This window comes from Euleptes europaea, chromosome 7 (genome assembly GCF_029931775.1).
Source record: "Euleptes europaea isolate rEulEur1 chromosome 7, rEulEur1.hap1, whole genome shotgun sequence".
Lineage (NCBI taxonomy): Eukaryota > Metazoa > Chordata > Lepidosauria > Squamata > Sphaerodactylidae > Euleptes > Euleptes europaea.
Window position 1 is genome coordinate 29,749,396 of NC_079318.1, and position 16,190 is coordinate 29,765,585.

The window sequence follows — 16,190 nt, forward strand, 5'->3', positions numbered from 1 at the left end:
GTGTGTGTATAGATTGATACAGATTAAGATTCAATCATTCTTCTCCTTTAACTGCTAACAATGTTAAAATAACTTGCTCCTTTTTTTTTTTTTTTTTTTTTTGGAGAAGGGGGAGCCTTGGAGGGAAGAAGTAACGTACAAGCAGATGTGCTGCTAGATCTACAGGCTTCTGCCAACCATATGGCATCTTAAAGGAAGATGGTTGGAGCGTCTGGATTAGCAAAGAGTTGGGATGGAAAGCCATGTGTCGTGTTGGTACAGGCAGTTGTTTTAGCTCTCTCTAAAAGGCTTCGGGAGATCGCGTAATGGAACAAATGGTACTGCAAACCTAGTAACAGCCTTACCGCTGCTGGAGAGGCAATAGCCCCCCAGGCACCTACTGCTTCATCTTCTCTTTCTCTCCCCCCCTCCCCTTTGTATTTATGTATTCTTTTTTTTAATGTGTTGGCAATGCCACGAGCTGAATTCTTAACTCTTTTTAATGACAAGGCAATAAGCCGCCGAGGCATTTTTCCCCCTTGTGTAGCCTCTTCTTCCTTTTACTTCCACCCCCAGATAAAAACTGATCAGCTTTTACATGAAGGTATTCGGTTAGTTTGGTAGATTTTGACACACTGCTTAGCAAATTTGTCTCATTGTGATGACTGTGGTCTAGGTTAGAGAAGGCAGGCTTTGCTCTGTGGGTGCATTTCTTTTTTTAAAAAAAAGAAAAGAAAAAAATAGCATTTAAGCACTCCCATTTAAAACTTTGTTTTTGCTCCAAAGCATTCTGAATCCTACTCAGGTCGCCTAAGTCAGTTGTTTCTAGGGATACAGAATCCGGACCATGTTAATTGGATTTATCATGCCTTATAAAAATAAGCCATAGTTCACTTCCTGAGCAATGAAAATTGCTGGGTTTTTAGATGAAGAAAATTCAGAATGATAAATAACTGCTTTTACCATATATACATGATCAATCCACTAACGAGTAATTTAGTGATACTCTTTTGGTTATACAAATAAGTCAGATGAAAAATAGATAATAGTTGTTCCTGTCTTAATTTGAGAGCATTGGGGGGGGGGGGGACTTTTCACTGAGTTTTTATCAGAGAGCTGATGTTGCTTGTTGTGTATATTTACAAACAGTAATTTTGTGAAACTTCCTTACTTATTCTGGCATGAGAGGTGATGACCCAGAGTGTACTAACTGTTGATCAAATGCAATACATAAATGCCTACTGTAATACTTAATTGCTGTTTTTAAAAGAACTTCCTACAAGGACTTGTGGAAAGTAGTGATAGCAGAGCCCATGAAACAGAAACTCACTGTTAATCTGTGAAAAAATGGGCCTTTTTAAAAACTTGGAAACCATATGGAAAATAAAACCAGGCTGGAGTCTTGTGGTCAGAACTCCAACTTTGGCTGAAACAGAGTAGCGCTGTTATCCCTCTGGAGCAAACAGCTGCTTTGTCCAATGAGATAAATGTAAGCACAAACTTAGAAACGATCAACTTGTGGACAAAATCTGTGGTTTATACAGATACATGAAATAAATGGTACTATGTGCACATTTTGTATTTGAGAATTGATAACGTCTGAAATGGCCCTGACACTCCTACCTTGTGATCCATTTAGGAGCCACTGAAGAACTGCCCAGAGACTATCCTCACATTTTTGTGCAAAAGCTTGCAATGAAATTATACTGTAGAAGATTTTCTGCTTCGTCAAACTGAAATTTAGGCTGTTTTACTTACCTTGCACCAGACTCCTTTATTTTGCATTTATAATAGATTACATTATTAACTATCATGCATATCAGTAATTCCTAATTAATGGATCTGGGTGAATCAATGGATGTCCTTGTGCTGTGTGTAGGGTTGCCAGGTCCCTCTTCGCTACTGGCGGGAGGTTTTTGGGGTGGAGCCTGAGGAGGGTGGGGTTTGGGGAGGGACTTCAATGCCATAGAGTCCAAAGCGGCCATTTTCTCCAGTTGAACTGATCTATCAGCTGGAGATCAGTTGTAATAGCAGGAGATCTCTAGCCACCACTTGGAGGTTGGCAATCCTAGCTGTGTGAGTACTGTGGGACCATGAAGTGGATGGGTCTTCACTAAAGATAACGCTTTCATAGATTCCTTGGAGGCAATGTCTGGACACCATTTCCATTACCATTAAGTGTCTTACAGCACAGTCCTAAGCAAGTCTACTAAGAATCCTACTCGGATCTACTCAGTGGGGCTTACTACCAGGAAAGTGTCCTCAGGAATATACTGTTAGAACCTTATTAGAAGGGGCAATGAAAAGACACAGGGGACTCAATCTGCTTCTTTTTGCATTTCTGGGTAATGTCTGAATGCATAGTTCTAATCGTGTGTCACACAGAAAATACAAAAAGTCAAGCAAGCAAGTCACTTTGGCATTAACTGTTTCTCATAACAAGATAAGTTGCTTTAGGAGAAAAAAAAACTAATTCCCAATTTTTGTCTTGTAATACAATTTATTCTGTAACAGCCTCCTCTTCCTTCTTCTTCCCTCCCTCCTAAAATTTAAAAAGTTAGGCTCATTAAGCTGTGTCTGCATAAGAGGGCAGATTGCACAAATCATAAATGAATGGGGTGTTCTACCCATCACAGCAGTCCTTTCAGTCTTCATCTAGAATTTGGCATCTTCGAGCTCCAGGACTGGATCCAAAGGAATTCTGCAATTTCACAAAATGTTAAAAATTGCTGGAACGGTTGTTGCTAAACTGCATCGTTTTGAGGGTGATCGATTATTATTATTATTTTAATGGAGGTATTGACCGACGAACTAACAGGTTTAGCGGAAGCCGATGCATTTATCAACATTGTTTTTTAAATTTCTTACAGTGCCTGATGTCTCTTCGGGCCTCCCCTACGCTCCGCACATGCCATCAAAAACCGACGAAAGAATTCTCTTTGCGTTCCGCGCAGCGTGCTCCAACACCACATGCACTGTCTGCTATGTGTCACTTCTTATGAAGCTCACGCTGGGAGGCTCTTTTTAAAGGCAAAGTGTTTTTGAAAAACAGTGTTCAGGCTGGGCAGCCTGCAGCAGACAGCCCTCCTAACTTGGTCCAGCATCACTGTAGAGAGTATTGTGCTTAGCTTCATGCTAGAAGTCAATTAGAAATCTTGCTCGATCAGTGATGTGAAGGGGAGGTGGAAGTAAGAAACATAAACCCTATAACATAGATGTGAAAACATTAAAGAAAGGTCAACAAGTGCCATTTTTAAAATATATGTATATTAAGTGAAGGGGCTTACTTCAGATGTTAAACATTCAAAAGATTTGGGGCCAACTTTGACTGGCTCTTAGCCAAGTCTGCCCCCTTTCACACCACATTTAAAAGAATACACACAAGGGGTTTTGATGAGAACAAGTATGCTGCTGTGGTCCCTGTTCCCCTGGATTTTTGTAAAACCCCGTCTGACTCTCTTTTGGTACCCCTGAATTCCAGGCCTTTGTGAACCCCCAGCACAATAGCTTTTTGAACCTCAGTTCCCTATCGGTAGTCTTTCTCAGAGAAAGAAGTTGTCAAGGTAAATAGAGTCCTTTGCATGCGATGGCAGCAAACCGAAATACATTTGCTGAGGTAAGTCCCATTGAACACTGTGGGCCTTACTTCTTTGCTTGCATAGTTAGCATCACACTGTACAAGTGCTATCTCAGAGAGTAAGTGCTTGGTTTGGATTTTCAGGGGGGAAACTGGCTTATGGTAGGAACTGGAGCCTGTAAAAATTAGCACTCAAAATTAAATGACTGTAATTCTCATAAATGAAAATGCTGAAACAGTGGGTGCTCATTTAAGTGTATTGTGTCGCCTGCATTCAGGATAGTAAAATGACTCAGCATGCATGTTAAAGTAATAAATATTGGTACTCCATTTCTTCTTACACCAGTTACTAGGAAAGAAATTATTACATTAAAGATTAAGTAATTCTCAGTAGAGCCCCTTGAAATTTCATCCCACTCCTTTTAAAAATGTATATTTACCCTTTTATTCAAAGTAGAGGCGGTCCCCTGAGCAAGCGCCGGGTTATTGCTGACCCATGGGGTGATGTCACATCACAACCTTTAGTAGGCAGACTGTGTTTATGGGGTGGTTTGCCATTGCCTTCCCCAGGCATCTACACTTTTCCCCCAGAAAACTTTTTTTAGTATTGTATAAAATCTTTGTATGAAGATAATTATAAAATAGTACAACGAAGTAGTGGAAATGTGACATTTGGTCACATGAACACATGAAGTTGCCTTATGCTGAATCAGACCATTTGTCCATCTGGGCTAGTATTGTCTGCTCTGTCTGGCAGCAGCTTTCCAGGGTCGATCTTACACATCACCTACTACCTGAGCCTTTTAACTGGATATGCCAGGGATTGAACCCAGGAACTTCTGCATGCCACGCAGATGTCCTGCCACTGAGCCATGATCCCTCCCCTGAGCCATAACTCCTCACCCATGGTCAAGAAATCCTATTTTTTTTTAATTGAACACACATTTCATGCTATTTATAAATAAATGTGTTCAGGCAGAGGCTATGAGCACCAAGCCGTTTCCTCTAGAGCCCACTCTCTCTGAGAAACCATACAAGTTAAAATGCTTCGCCCAGGGTAATGACATCTTTACTTTTTCCAAACTGCCTTTGATGCTCTCCATCTAGGGTTAGCAACCTCCAGATGTGGTCTGGAGTTCTCCCAGAATCACAACTGATCTCCAGGCTTCTGGGATCTGTTCGCCTGGAGGAAATGGTAGCTTCGGAAGGTGGACTCTATGGCATCATCTCTCCACTGAGGTCCCTCACCTGCCCAAACTTCACCCTCCCCAGGCACTGCCCCCAAATCACCAGGAAATTTCCAAGCTCAAGTTGGCAGCGCTATTTCCACCTCCTCTACGCCTCTCAGTTTTTCCCACCAAGCCTGTTCTGCTCCCTCTGTTTCTAGAGGCTGGGGAATAGGTGCCGATTGACAGTCGTCATTGTTACAGTCCTGCTTTTGATGTGCTTCAGGAGCTGCCAGTGTGTCAATGGGGTAAAATTTCTTTTACCAGGTTGGGCAGGGTCTGCAAGGGGTAGTAGAAAACTTTACTATAATGTTGGTGTGTTTTGTGTGAACAAGAGACCCTGAAGCTAAAGAGAGTGGTAGAAAGGACTGTGCAGGCTATTCCTTTTCGATGAGGTATGGGTGAGTTTGCAAACTGAAGAATAGCGGAGAGATGTGCATCTGGCTCGCAGTCTAATTAAACTGAAGTAACTGAATTTAAGTTCACGTGCGGCCTGATCCTATGAATGCGACCCCAGAAGCAAGTCCCACTGTGTACGATGGAGACTACTGGTTTGGACCACAGCCTCGGTTCCATTCGACTGAATGAGATTACTTCCGTTCATCAGTTCAGTCTTGTTAACTGAGTTGTGCATTGGGTTGCCTTAACATAGAACTGCTTCACACAGATGTTTATGCACATCTGAAAAACACCCCAGGTTTGCAGAAAAATGTGAAATCTAAAACCCCCAAAATGTGAAATTTAAAAAACAACAACAAAATGATAAAAGGAGCACCTGTAGCTCTAACAAATGGATTCCCTCAGTGGTTGTTGCTAGGCAACCACAGATCCCAGGCTTGGAATTTCTGGGAGATGGGTAAGTTTCTCCTTGAGGCAGCTAATTGCTTTACTACCAAAAGTGGCTTCCAAGCTGGATTGTTTCTTGGAGTTCCTGGGTCTTCATAGTAATTTCACTTCTGCCCTGAGCCACAGATGTTTTAAAATCAGTAATTCCTATTGCGTTATTGCAATGTAAGATGTGTTGCCGTGAATGATAGGCCCAGCTTTCATTTTAAAAAGTCTCTAGCCTCTTCCATTATGATGTTATATGGGGAAAGGCATGGGCAGCACATTTCACCTTATAACTCTGCAGTGGAAAGGGCTAGGGACTTCCTTAAAAAAAAAAAAAAGGAAAGTTGGGACTTCAGCAGTTGTAGCACTGTATTATTAAAATGCTAGATCACAATAGCAATTACCAGTTGTTTTAAAACCCTCCAAAAGCTTTCTGGTTGCACAGCAGATTAAAAATGCAGGGGAAACGGTATGGATGCAGCCATAGTAGTTAAATCAGTCATAAACAAATGGTTGTGTTTTGAAACCATACCCTTTGCCATTCATTTAAGTAGTGCTTAGATAATGGCTGCCAGTTTGCTCAGATTGGCATCACTTTGCACATGCACAGGGGTTTTCTTAGGGGGGAAGGATGCAAACAGGTTCAGCAGTTGTTCAAGTTGCTCCCAATCAATCAGACTAGGTTACTGGCTCGCACGGTAAGTTCAGCTGTCATACATGTTCATAATGAAGCATCCCTAGTCAACACCAAAAGACTGCCTCTTGCTGTCAAGGCCTTTTTGTTGTGCTTCTGGTCCCTTTGTTCTGCACCGCTCTTTGACGCTCTAATCCAACTGCAGGCAAAATGCATGTTGTCGCTTCTCCTGGATGGTTGTCTTTCAAATCCCAGACACCGACTGTAGTGGAATATTCTCTGCTTCAGTCTGCCCTCTGGCCAGCACTAGCCTGGCAGCTAAGGGGCGAAACATCTTTTGCACGTGACAGAGCCTACTCCAAACCCAGAGTTGAGCCATTTGAACCCCCTGCATTGGGTACAAATGAGCATCCCGACAAAAGTAAGGGAGCTTTGTTTTCCGTGATGTATCCCTACTACATCCTCCGCTGTTTTTGGAACAGCACAAGGGTGGGATGAATGTGCACAGAAACAGTGGTCCTCCTTTAAAGCCAATTCTAAAAAAAAATTAAAAAAAAAGAAAACACACACCCCATCCCTGAACCAATCACCTAACCTATTACCTCTTTCCAGCTTTCCCCCAGATCCACTCTGGCGCTTTATTATTGTCCCCAGTAATAAAGGCCCGGCCTTTTCCTAAGGAATTTATTGTCTTTTGCAGCATTCCTCTGGCTGCAGACTCCAATCTGAGTTGCTCTGTTCAGCTCAATGGGTCTCCTTCAGTTACCGTGGTAACCAGCAGGTGGGGTTCTTTGACAAGGGTCAGCGGGGAGGCGGCCGCCAGATATGGGAAAGAGCGGCTAAATAACAACGCTTCCAGCGCTGACAGTTCGGCTCTGGCCCGCCAGGAGTAGTTATCAGATTACTTATATTAAAACCTAATTAAGACGTGTGCCAGTAAGTACAGCGTAGCGATCGGATTTGGCGATGTAGCTGCTGCCGGTTGCTGTAATTCAATCTCGCGGCTGTGGCGGATCCATCTATGCAGAGTACAGAAGAGATCGGTTGCGCGCCTCGTCGGATGTGCTGGAATGATGCAAAACGCAACCGTGCTTGCTCTCCTCTGGACTCAGCTCCTCCTGGCCGTCGGTATTCACTGCTCACTAAACTCAGCAAATGTATTTACTTCCAGATGATTTGGGGGGGCTAGGCCTTCATATGTTTAGGGTTGCCAACCTCCAGGTACCTGGCTTACAGGATGCTTATATTCTTCAGTTGAATTTCTATCTGTGCTGGATTCCTTTGATAATTTGTATCTTATTGTACCCTTGCATTTATGTATATACATTCACTTTTTTGCACCCTTTTCACTTTATAAATCCTTACTTTATTATTATAGTTGTGAGTGCGGTTGTGGATCTTTTCTATTACCATTGCAGCACTGAGCCTCGTTTGTCTCCAACCTCCAGGTACTAGCTGGAGATCTCCTGCTATTGCAACTGATCTCCAGCCGATGGAGATCAGTTCACCTGGAGAAAAATGGCCGCTTTGGCAATTTATGGCATTGAAGTCCCTCCCCTCCCCAAACCTCGCCCTCCTCAGGCTCCGCTTAAAAATCTCCCGCCGGTGGCAAAGAGGGACTTGGCAACCCTACATATGTTACATCTCCTCAGTTGGTGAGCTCCCAGGGTCCATTTTACGTCGGATCAGTGTATGACAAGGGGGAAAAATTGATTAGATTCACTCTGAGGAAACATGCAGAAATGAACTTTATAATGGTAAATATTATAAAGCACTAAAATAGAAATAATTGACACCCTTGGGCCCTTTCTTATATCCCAGATATATTTCCATCCCAGCCACGCAAATAAATATGGGGAGTCACCTAGGCTCCTTAGCTACAGTGCATTCTCCAGCGTGGTGTAGTGGTTAAGAGCTGTGGTTTGGAGCGGTGGACTCTGATCTGGAGACCCGGGTTTGATTCCCCACTCCTCCACATGAGCGGCAGAGGCTAATCTGGTGAACTGGATTTGTTTTCCCACGCCTAGACACGAAGCCAGCTGGGGGGCCTTGGGCTAGTCACAGCTCTGTTAGAGCTCCCTCAGCCCCACCTACCTCCCAGGGTGTCTGTTGTGGGGAGGGGAAGGTGATTGTAAGCTGGTTTGTCTCAAGTGGTAGAGGAAGTCGGCATATATAAACAAACTCTTCTCTCAGATTTGCAGGGATGCAAGCGCTTAAGTGGAAAAATGCAGGTGTACTTCTTCATCCAGGCACAGTTGCCCAAAACAATTGCTGAACATTGGTGGCTGGACTGAAGGGGAACGGGGAACTTTGTGCTTTAAATTTACTTTTATTATTTCCTGGGAGCTAAGTAGGGGGCAGGGCTAAATGGCAAATGACATGCTTTTCACAGGGACAAGTCTTGGACATCTCCATTGAAGGATCTCAGGTAGCAGGTGCTTAGAAAGACCTCTCTGTGCCTGAAAGCTGCTGCCAGTCAGAGTAGACAATATTGTGCTAGGTGGACCAGTGATCTGATAGATAAATAATTTATTTGCGACACTTAGCCAGTCAAAACATGATAAAATGGAAAGCATGGACTAATAGATTCTTACAATCAAAGAATTACAGTCTGAGTCTTAAAACATTTTTAAAAAATTTAAAAAAAGAATTACAGGTGGGACACATCTGTCAATTGCTCTGTTCTAAGGCGACGAATTTTCATTGCTGCTAAACAAAATTTCGCAATCTGAAGAGTGGTTGAAGGATCACCCCCTTGTAGGAGCATCTCAAACCTTTCACCTGCCCTGTCAGGTCTCAATCTCGATAATAGGGGCTTAATAAACTTCGGACGGGGTAATGTATAGAAATTGCAGTTCAGGAGGGCATGCTCAACAGTTTCTAAGTCCCCTGATTTGCAGGGGCAGAATCTCTCTTCCCATGGTGTCTTCTTGGACCAGTGATCTGATGAAGGCAAGTTCACATGTCTGTAGGTTTTATGATCTTGTATATTATATTTTACAGACGCAAAAAGGAAGATTATAAATTAAAATGAATAGTGCATATGTTTTTGATGATTTTCACACATCCTTAAATTAACTTTGGAAACTCTTGTGTTGTGCTGGTTGTGTGACATAATATCCTTGACAGGTCTCTGCCGTAGTTCTCCCACCCTTATTTATTGCATTGCAAATATTTACATTCCAGCTGTTTTCCATGGAAATTCCTATGGGTTCTTCCTAGTTATTTGGGATCATTTCCTTACAATCCTTCTGTGCTTTGTGACTTTGCGCAAACTATTTTCTAATTGCTCTTCATCCATAGATATAAACCACATCCCATGATTCCCAGTGTTTCATCATGCCAAGCATTGGAATTAGGAGTGGGGTGTGGAGGTCAGGAGTTGGGGCATGGCAGACAGGAGTGAATTCAATTCTCGATGCCTCTTACTTTCTATAGACGTCAGTTGGGCTTGGATGATTGGGAGCTAAAGTGGACCCTTGCCCTGGAGTCACTAGGGGCAGTGGCTGATTTAATTGCCACTCCAGTTGTCCTCAGGTGCATCACTTTACTTTCTCCCAGATAAGTCTTACAGTCCCTTGTGTTTGCCTAATAATGAAAGACCCTGATTAACTTAATGTTGCAGTTATTAATGAAATACAAATCCAGTGTGGAATTCTAAAAGTGGATTCGGAGGTTCACATCACTGCCCCACGCCCCCATATCCTTGGACTTCCATATATGTTACCTTCAAAATTGGCTATCTGGGGTATTGTTGGGTTTGTGACACTCTACCAGGTCAGAATCACCAGTTTCAAAATGTTTGTGGGTGCTGTGGTTGTGGATATCTGGCATAAACAGTCAGGCCCTGATTAAGCCAGATATTGAACTGGAGATCCATACCAAAACTCATGTTTGGAGGCAGTGCTATCCAACAGATTACTTTGTTCACCACCGAACCACAAGTCCCTTCTAAGTACAGCTCAGTGGCGAAGTGGGAAAGGAATGGAGGTCACAATTTGTCACCTTGGAACTTCTGCACTGCACTGACACACTGACATTGTTGTCTTTTTGAGTGAGTCTTGTCTACTCATAATGTGACCAAAGTATTATAGCCTCAGTTTAGTCATTTTAGCTTCTAGGGACAGTTCAGGCTTCATTTGATCTAGAACCCACTTATTTGTCTTTTTGGCAGTCCACAGTATACATAGAACTCTCCTCCAATACCACATCTCAAATTAATCTACTTTCTTCCTGTCAGCTTTCTTCATTGTCCAACTTTCACACCCATATATAGTAATAGGGATTACGATGGCATGAATTATCTTGGTCGCCAGTGACACATCCTTACCGTTAAGAATCTTTTCTAGCTCCTTTATGGCTGCCCTTCCCAGTCTCAATCTCCTTCTGATTTCTTGGTTGCAGTCTCCTTTTTGTTTAATGATGGAGCCATACCTACATCTTAATGGTATACCTAGTACAATGGTTAATGTGATCTTTCACACAGAATCAAAAACATTTATTGCAGCATTGCGCCAATAAAAATTAAGATGATCTTTCACACATTACTCTTTGAATTTAAAATTGTTAACACTTGTCTAGACATTAGGAAGAATTTTCTAAGTTAGAGTAGTTCCTCAGTGGAACAGGCTTCCTCAGGAGGTGGTGAGCTCTCCTTCCCTGGAGGTTTTTAAGAGGTTAGATGGCCAACTGTCAGCAATGCTGATTCTGTGACCTTAGGCAGATGATGAGAGGGAAGGCATCTTGGCCATCTTCTGGTCACTGGGGGTGTGGGTGGGGAGGTAGTTGTGAGTTTCCTGCACTGTGCAGGGGTTGGAGTAGATGACCCTGGTGATCCCTTCCAACTCTATGATTCTATGACTTGACATGTTTTTGTAAATGAGAAAAGAAGGTAACCCCAAGTATTGCCTTATCATGTGTAATTATCCTGGTGTGATGAGTAGCTTCAGCTGTGTAATCTCTTACAAGCACACTATCTTGCAACGGTGCCACCAGAGCAACTTCCTGTTTGTGTTTTATCCAGGCTGCACCAACTCGACAAGCATTGCCAGTCCACTGCCCTGCAGCTGGTGGAGTTGCTCAACAAGCAGAATCAGCTCTACAAGGAGAAGCAGATGCTTACAGAAGAAGTAGACTTCCTGCGAACTCAGGTACCACTCAAGAACCAGGAACAAAAGCAGTGCCACGGGGGGGGGGGCACTTAAGCCCCACTCTTTACATGGTGGGCCTGTTCTGAGCCCCTGCATGCCTGCCTCTTAAACAAAAACTGAGCGGACAGAACTCCATTCATGAAACTCCCAGAATCATGTCTGATTTGGCCCCAACTGGCCCAAGATCAACCAGTGAGCTTCATGGCTAGCAGGGTATTTGAACCTGGGTCTCCCCATTCCTAGTACACCATGATACACTAGCTTATATATTTTGACGGAAGGAGAAGAACAACAGGAATTTATAATGTACCCTCCACGTTCATGTATAGAGATATGGCTGAATTCAGCAATCAGCTCAGGAAAACATTGTGGATCTTCTTTGCTTTGCCTAGCAGCCTTTTCTGACCCCAGGAAAGTTTGTTCCTTGGATCATGGGACCTTTGCGGAGTAACAGTTTGGTAGGCTGCAGTGAGGAAGGAAGGAGCTCCACTGATCAAAGGGGCAGAAAGGATTATTTTTACCCCCTTTCTCCTCCTCACTGCAACCCAGCCATTTTAGTCCATGTGGGCCCTGCACCTCTGAGAACTAACTTTCCCAGGGTCGGAAATGGCTGCTGAGAGAGCGGAAAGCAAAGAAGATCCTCAGTTGTCAGCATCTTCTGATGAACAATCGCTGGATCCAAACCAAAATATGCATAACCATTACTCTTCCAGCCCCTTGCTGTGCTGAAATTTGGCTTCAGGAGTAGCATGCTTATAGACATTCGTAGCAATATTTTAAAAGAAAACCTTCTGCCGCTGACGTTTTGTTTTCAACAGCATAAAGCCAGCTTCCTGTTTGGATATAGCTGCCCACCTCCTGTATAGTCTGACAAATTCACAGCAAACAGTATCCTGGCACCAACCCACCACCTCTTTTAAAGAAAGAGAAAAGTCCGGACCCCAGACGTGCCCTAAAACGAGGGCTCTGTTATTTGCTGCTAAGCACGAACAATGTTTAGAGCTCTTGGAAACCTTGTTTTTCAGGAGCAAAGTACTGCCAGTAATGATATTTTTGGTCTCACAAAGAAAATGGTCACTGAGTCTAGTACAAGCACAAGCCTTGAAGTAGTAATTGTTTACAGAGCATTACCACATTCTCAACAATTGATTTAACTATTATGCTGAGAAATCAGCCACAGGAAGGAGCCATGTAAATGCATGGTACTCTGCAAGTGACAAACTATTTAGAAGCCGGTTTTTTTTCCTCTCTCTTTCAGTTACCTCATGTCCCAAAGGCTTGACAACTAAGTGCTGGAAACTCACTTTGAAACCGTCTTCGTTAAGTGAAAAAGCTGTGAGCTTGCATCAGTTATCCTGTTTCGGCTTGTTGACCTGAAGTACTTCAATAATTTAACTTTTGAAAATGTCTCTTTCCACATTGGAAATTAGCCTTCCAGCCTGCAGATTTTTTTTTTTTAAAGCAGGGTTAGGCCAGTGATTCAGAGTCACTTTGGACATTCAAGTGAACCGGGCTTCCTCTCGCCACACTTCCAGGTCTCTCCTGAAGGGGGAGACATCCTTTCGAAGGGAGACACCTCTCTGCCTTAGAGTGTGTCCTTGAGGCATACTGAGTCATGTACTTCCTTTCCAATTCCCTTCCTTTTGAGGGTCTCGTGTTTCCCTGAGTTAAAATAGCTGATACATGGCTGTTAAGTCTTACCTGGTGAAGGATTTATTTTTCACTATCTCCCTTTTTCTAAATACCAACATTTATTGCTTACAATTTGTAAAATCTCACAGGCTAGAGATTTTCCTCTACATGTGAGGTTATGCTAGCTATATATGTGACAAAACAACAACGGTATTTGTGGCAGTTGTACCAAGGTTGTAGAACGATCTTTCCAATGAAATTCTAAGTTCCTCTGTTCTTGTTTTTGGGAGAGGATGCAAAACTTATCTCTCCTAGAAGAGCTGTGATAGTTTAGAAATCATTGAGACCTGGTGGCACTTTTAAAACAATTGCACTGTATTATTATTGCTTTACTTGCAGTTTTTATTGGAAGTTGCCTCAAGCCTTGCTTGGAGAAGCAGGAGATAAATATTTAAAAATATATTTTTTGATAAATAACTTTTATCAATCTGAAGACAGGGTACAGTAATTCAGACTATAAGGACAATCCACATGTTAAAGAGATCTGTTTTAGAATCTTCTATTCCTTAATAATCCTTTTTACAATATTGCAACTATATTTTATGATAATTTTAAATGAAATTAATTTTTATAAACCATTTATACGGACTGAACAACTTCTTTCAGAATCTAAATATTAAAATGTAATATAAATATTGTACAACAAAACCCAGAAAGCAGTGTTTCCAACTCTGTTTTATTATAGTTCTGGAGACAGGAATTTTTTACATTAAAGGCTCATCTTATGCTTGCTAAGGACTTCAATAAGCATCCTCAAATCATGGAGGTCATATAACAACAAAATACCAACAGAGGAATACTGATCGCTGTTTTTTCTCATGGTAATATAGATTCACATTGTGGTCAATTTTCCTTTCCCAGTAATAATTATGCTGGGCTGAAGTATCACCCAAGATGCTCTCCTTATTTTTAATAGTAACTTTCCTTCCACTAATACTACAGTACTCACCTGCTGAAATTTATTATCTGTGCACCTCTACTTACAGCTGGTACATTTCAACATCTAGTGGCCAAACTAGACACAACAGTGGCAGAGCCATCTCTTTATTGCCAGTCTGCTGCAAACACACATAAAGTAGAAGATTGAGAGGAGATTGATTTAAAGAGCAAAACTGGACTTGGGGAGTGGGTACAACCTTCCCCCTACTCACAGTTTAGCTGCCAGTAGTCTTACCCATATCATGTTTCCCCTTTAGCTAGGTTCTGTTGGTAAAAATGAGGCTGGATTGGAGATCATCTTGGGAGCAGTGTGGTGGGCGTGGGAAGGGTTTGGCAACCTTCATCTGTACACCTTTTTGCTCTTTAGGTCATACCCCTCCCCATCTCTTTATATGCATTTCAGGCAGACCTTTATTTTTGTTTTTATTGCATACAATTAACATTAATCTATTCCATCATTTATAGCACTGAGGAAATACATAAGGTTGTATGTTATCTTGATATTGTATGTTCCAATACACAACAAAAAGCACACATTTTTCAATACATGTATTAGTTTGGAAGTTGTGCATATCGATATACTTGAACTGAAAATAAACCCAAAATTAGCAGTTTTGGCAATATTCGGGTTTTGGGTAGACAGAATACCAAAACCTGGGGATATGCCCAAAGCCAAATAGGTGATTCCCGAAAAAGCTGAATAATTATTTGGCTTTTTCAGGTTCGGCTATTTGCCTTTGCTCAGATGCACTGCTCTGTGCTTTCTCCCATTTTTCTATATTTTGATGGTTTTGTTGAGGCCCCATAGCTGGGGGCCTTTTGAGGTCGGGTTGTGTAATCGGAGCCAACTTGGTCTGACCAACCATCACCATTCAGCGGATTAATCCGGATCAAGCATAAGGGTAATATCCCGTCCAGAGGGATATAACCTCCAACTAAAAAGAACTGGCTTCAACAGCTGCTCACACCACCAGGCTTACAAAGGAGACTTCCTCACCCATGCGAATGAACAGGCTCCTTCAGAACAGCCCCCGCGGTCAAGACTTCGGCTGGCTCCAATATCCCCCCCCCCCCGAAAACCTGCTGTCAAACTCAAGGTCACCCAGGGTAGAGGCTTCGTTTCCCCACACTGTGACCATCTCTTGAAATCACATTTTTGATTACTATAATAATAGACTGTTCACAGGATGTCATTTGCCACCAAAAGAAATGTTTTCTGTGCCTTATTTTTCTTGCATTTAAGCTGTTTTCCTCAGTTTGGAAGCTGATTTGCATGGACATCATGCTGTGTGCCCCAGATACAAAGGGACCCCCCAGACTTTGAGGTGCCAGCCTAACAATCAGCTTCTTCTGCCAGTCCTCGGCAATGCTGAACTTCTGAACCTGAAAACCGCTTGGCTTGCAAATGCCTGGAGGATGGGGGTGACTCCTTTGCTGGTCCATAAAATTGGACCCCCTGTCCCAAAGTTCACCAAACTTTGGTGACCGTCTAAGGAGAGTCCCTTGCAGCCATGCTGCAAATTTGGTGACTCCGCCTCCAAAAATACCCCCACAGGAGCTTCGCAAAAAATCCCCATAGACTATAATGGGCCCATTTTCAGTAAACCCAGAAATAAGCCGAATACCCATGTTTACTGGTATGGTAATAAACATGAACCCGAAATTTACCGATTTTTTTTTTTTGTACAACCCTATTTGGGAGTTAATACTCAACTCCTATGGTTAGGTTTGACCTGCTTTAAATCTAGGGATAGGTCTGCTGCTGCTAAGTATAGTTCAGCTTTGAGTGAAGGCTGTATTAAAACTTCTATGCCCCTCAGCCACCACCTCTCATATCTCATGCCCCAAGGAGAGAGTCATCAGCATTGTTACCCACTCATTGTTGCTGCACCTTTTCTTGGCAGACTAAATAAGGGTCTAGTCTTTTCAGTTAGACCTTAACTGTTAAAGTAAGGAAGAAGGAAATAAATGCCTTACTTGTTTTATCTGATGTAAGCTGCTTTTTCTAGTGTGTGTGTGTGTGTGTGTGTGTGTGCTTTGTCTTCACAACAACGCTCAAGAAAAGCCAGTCCCAGAGATAACAAAGACAGCTGGGCTGCAATTTCCCTGTTCCTTAAGTCTAGCAAGAACAAGCAAATCGACTGCAACTATAGTGAATGTGT

At 42.5% G+C, this 16,190-nt stretch overlaps 1 protein-coding gene across 1 annotated transcript in view; it reads left to right on the forward strand.

The window, feature by feature from the left end:
- The window catches only part of SDCCAG8 (SHH signaling and ciliogenesis regulator SDCCAG8), a 123,360-nt gene extending 111,909 nt beyond the window's left edge, over nt 1–11,451 (forward strand). Inside the window, exon 16 of the mRNA XM_056853342.1 lies at nt 11,271–11,451. Coding sequence (XP_056709320.1) covers nt 11,271–11,451 — 181 coding nt within the window. The remainder of the gene's footprint in view (nt 1–11,270) is intronic.
- The last annotated feature ends 4,739 nt before the right edge of the window (nt 11,452–16,190 follow it).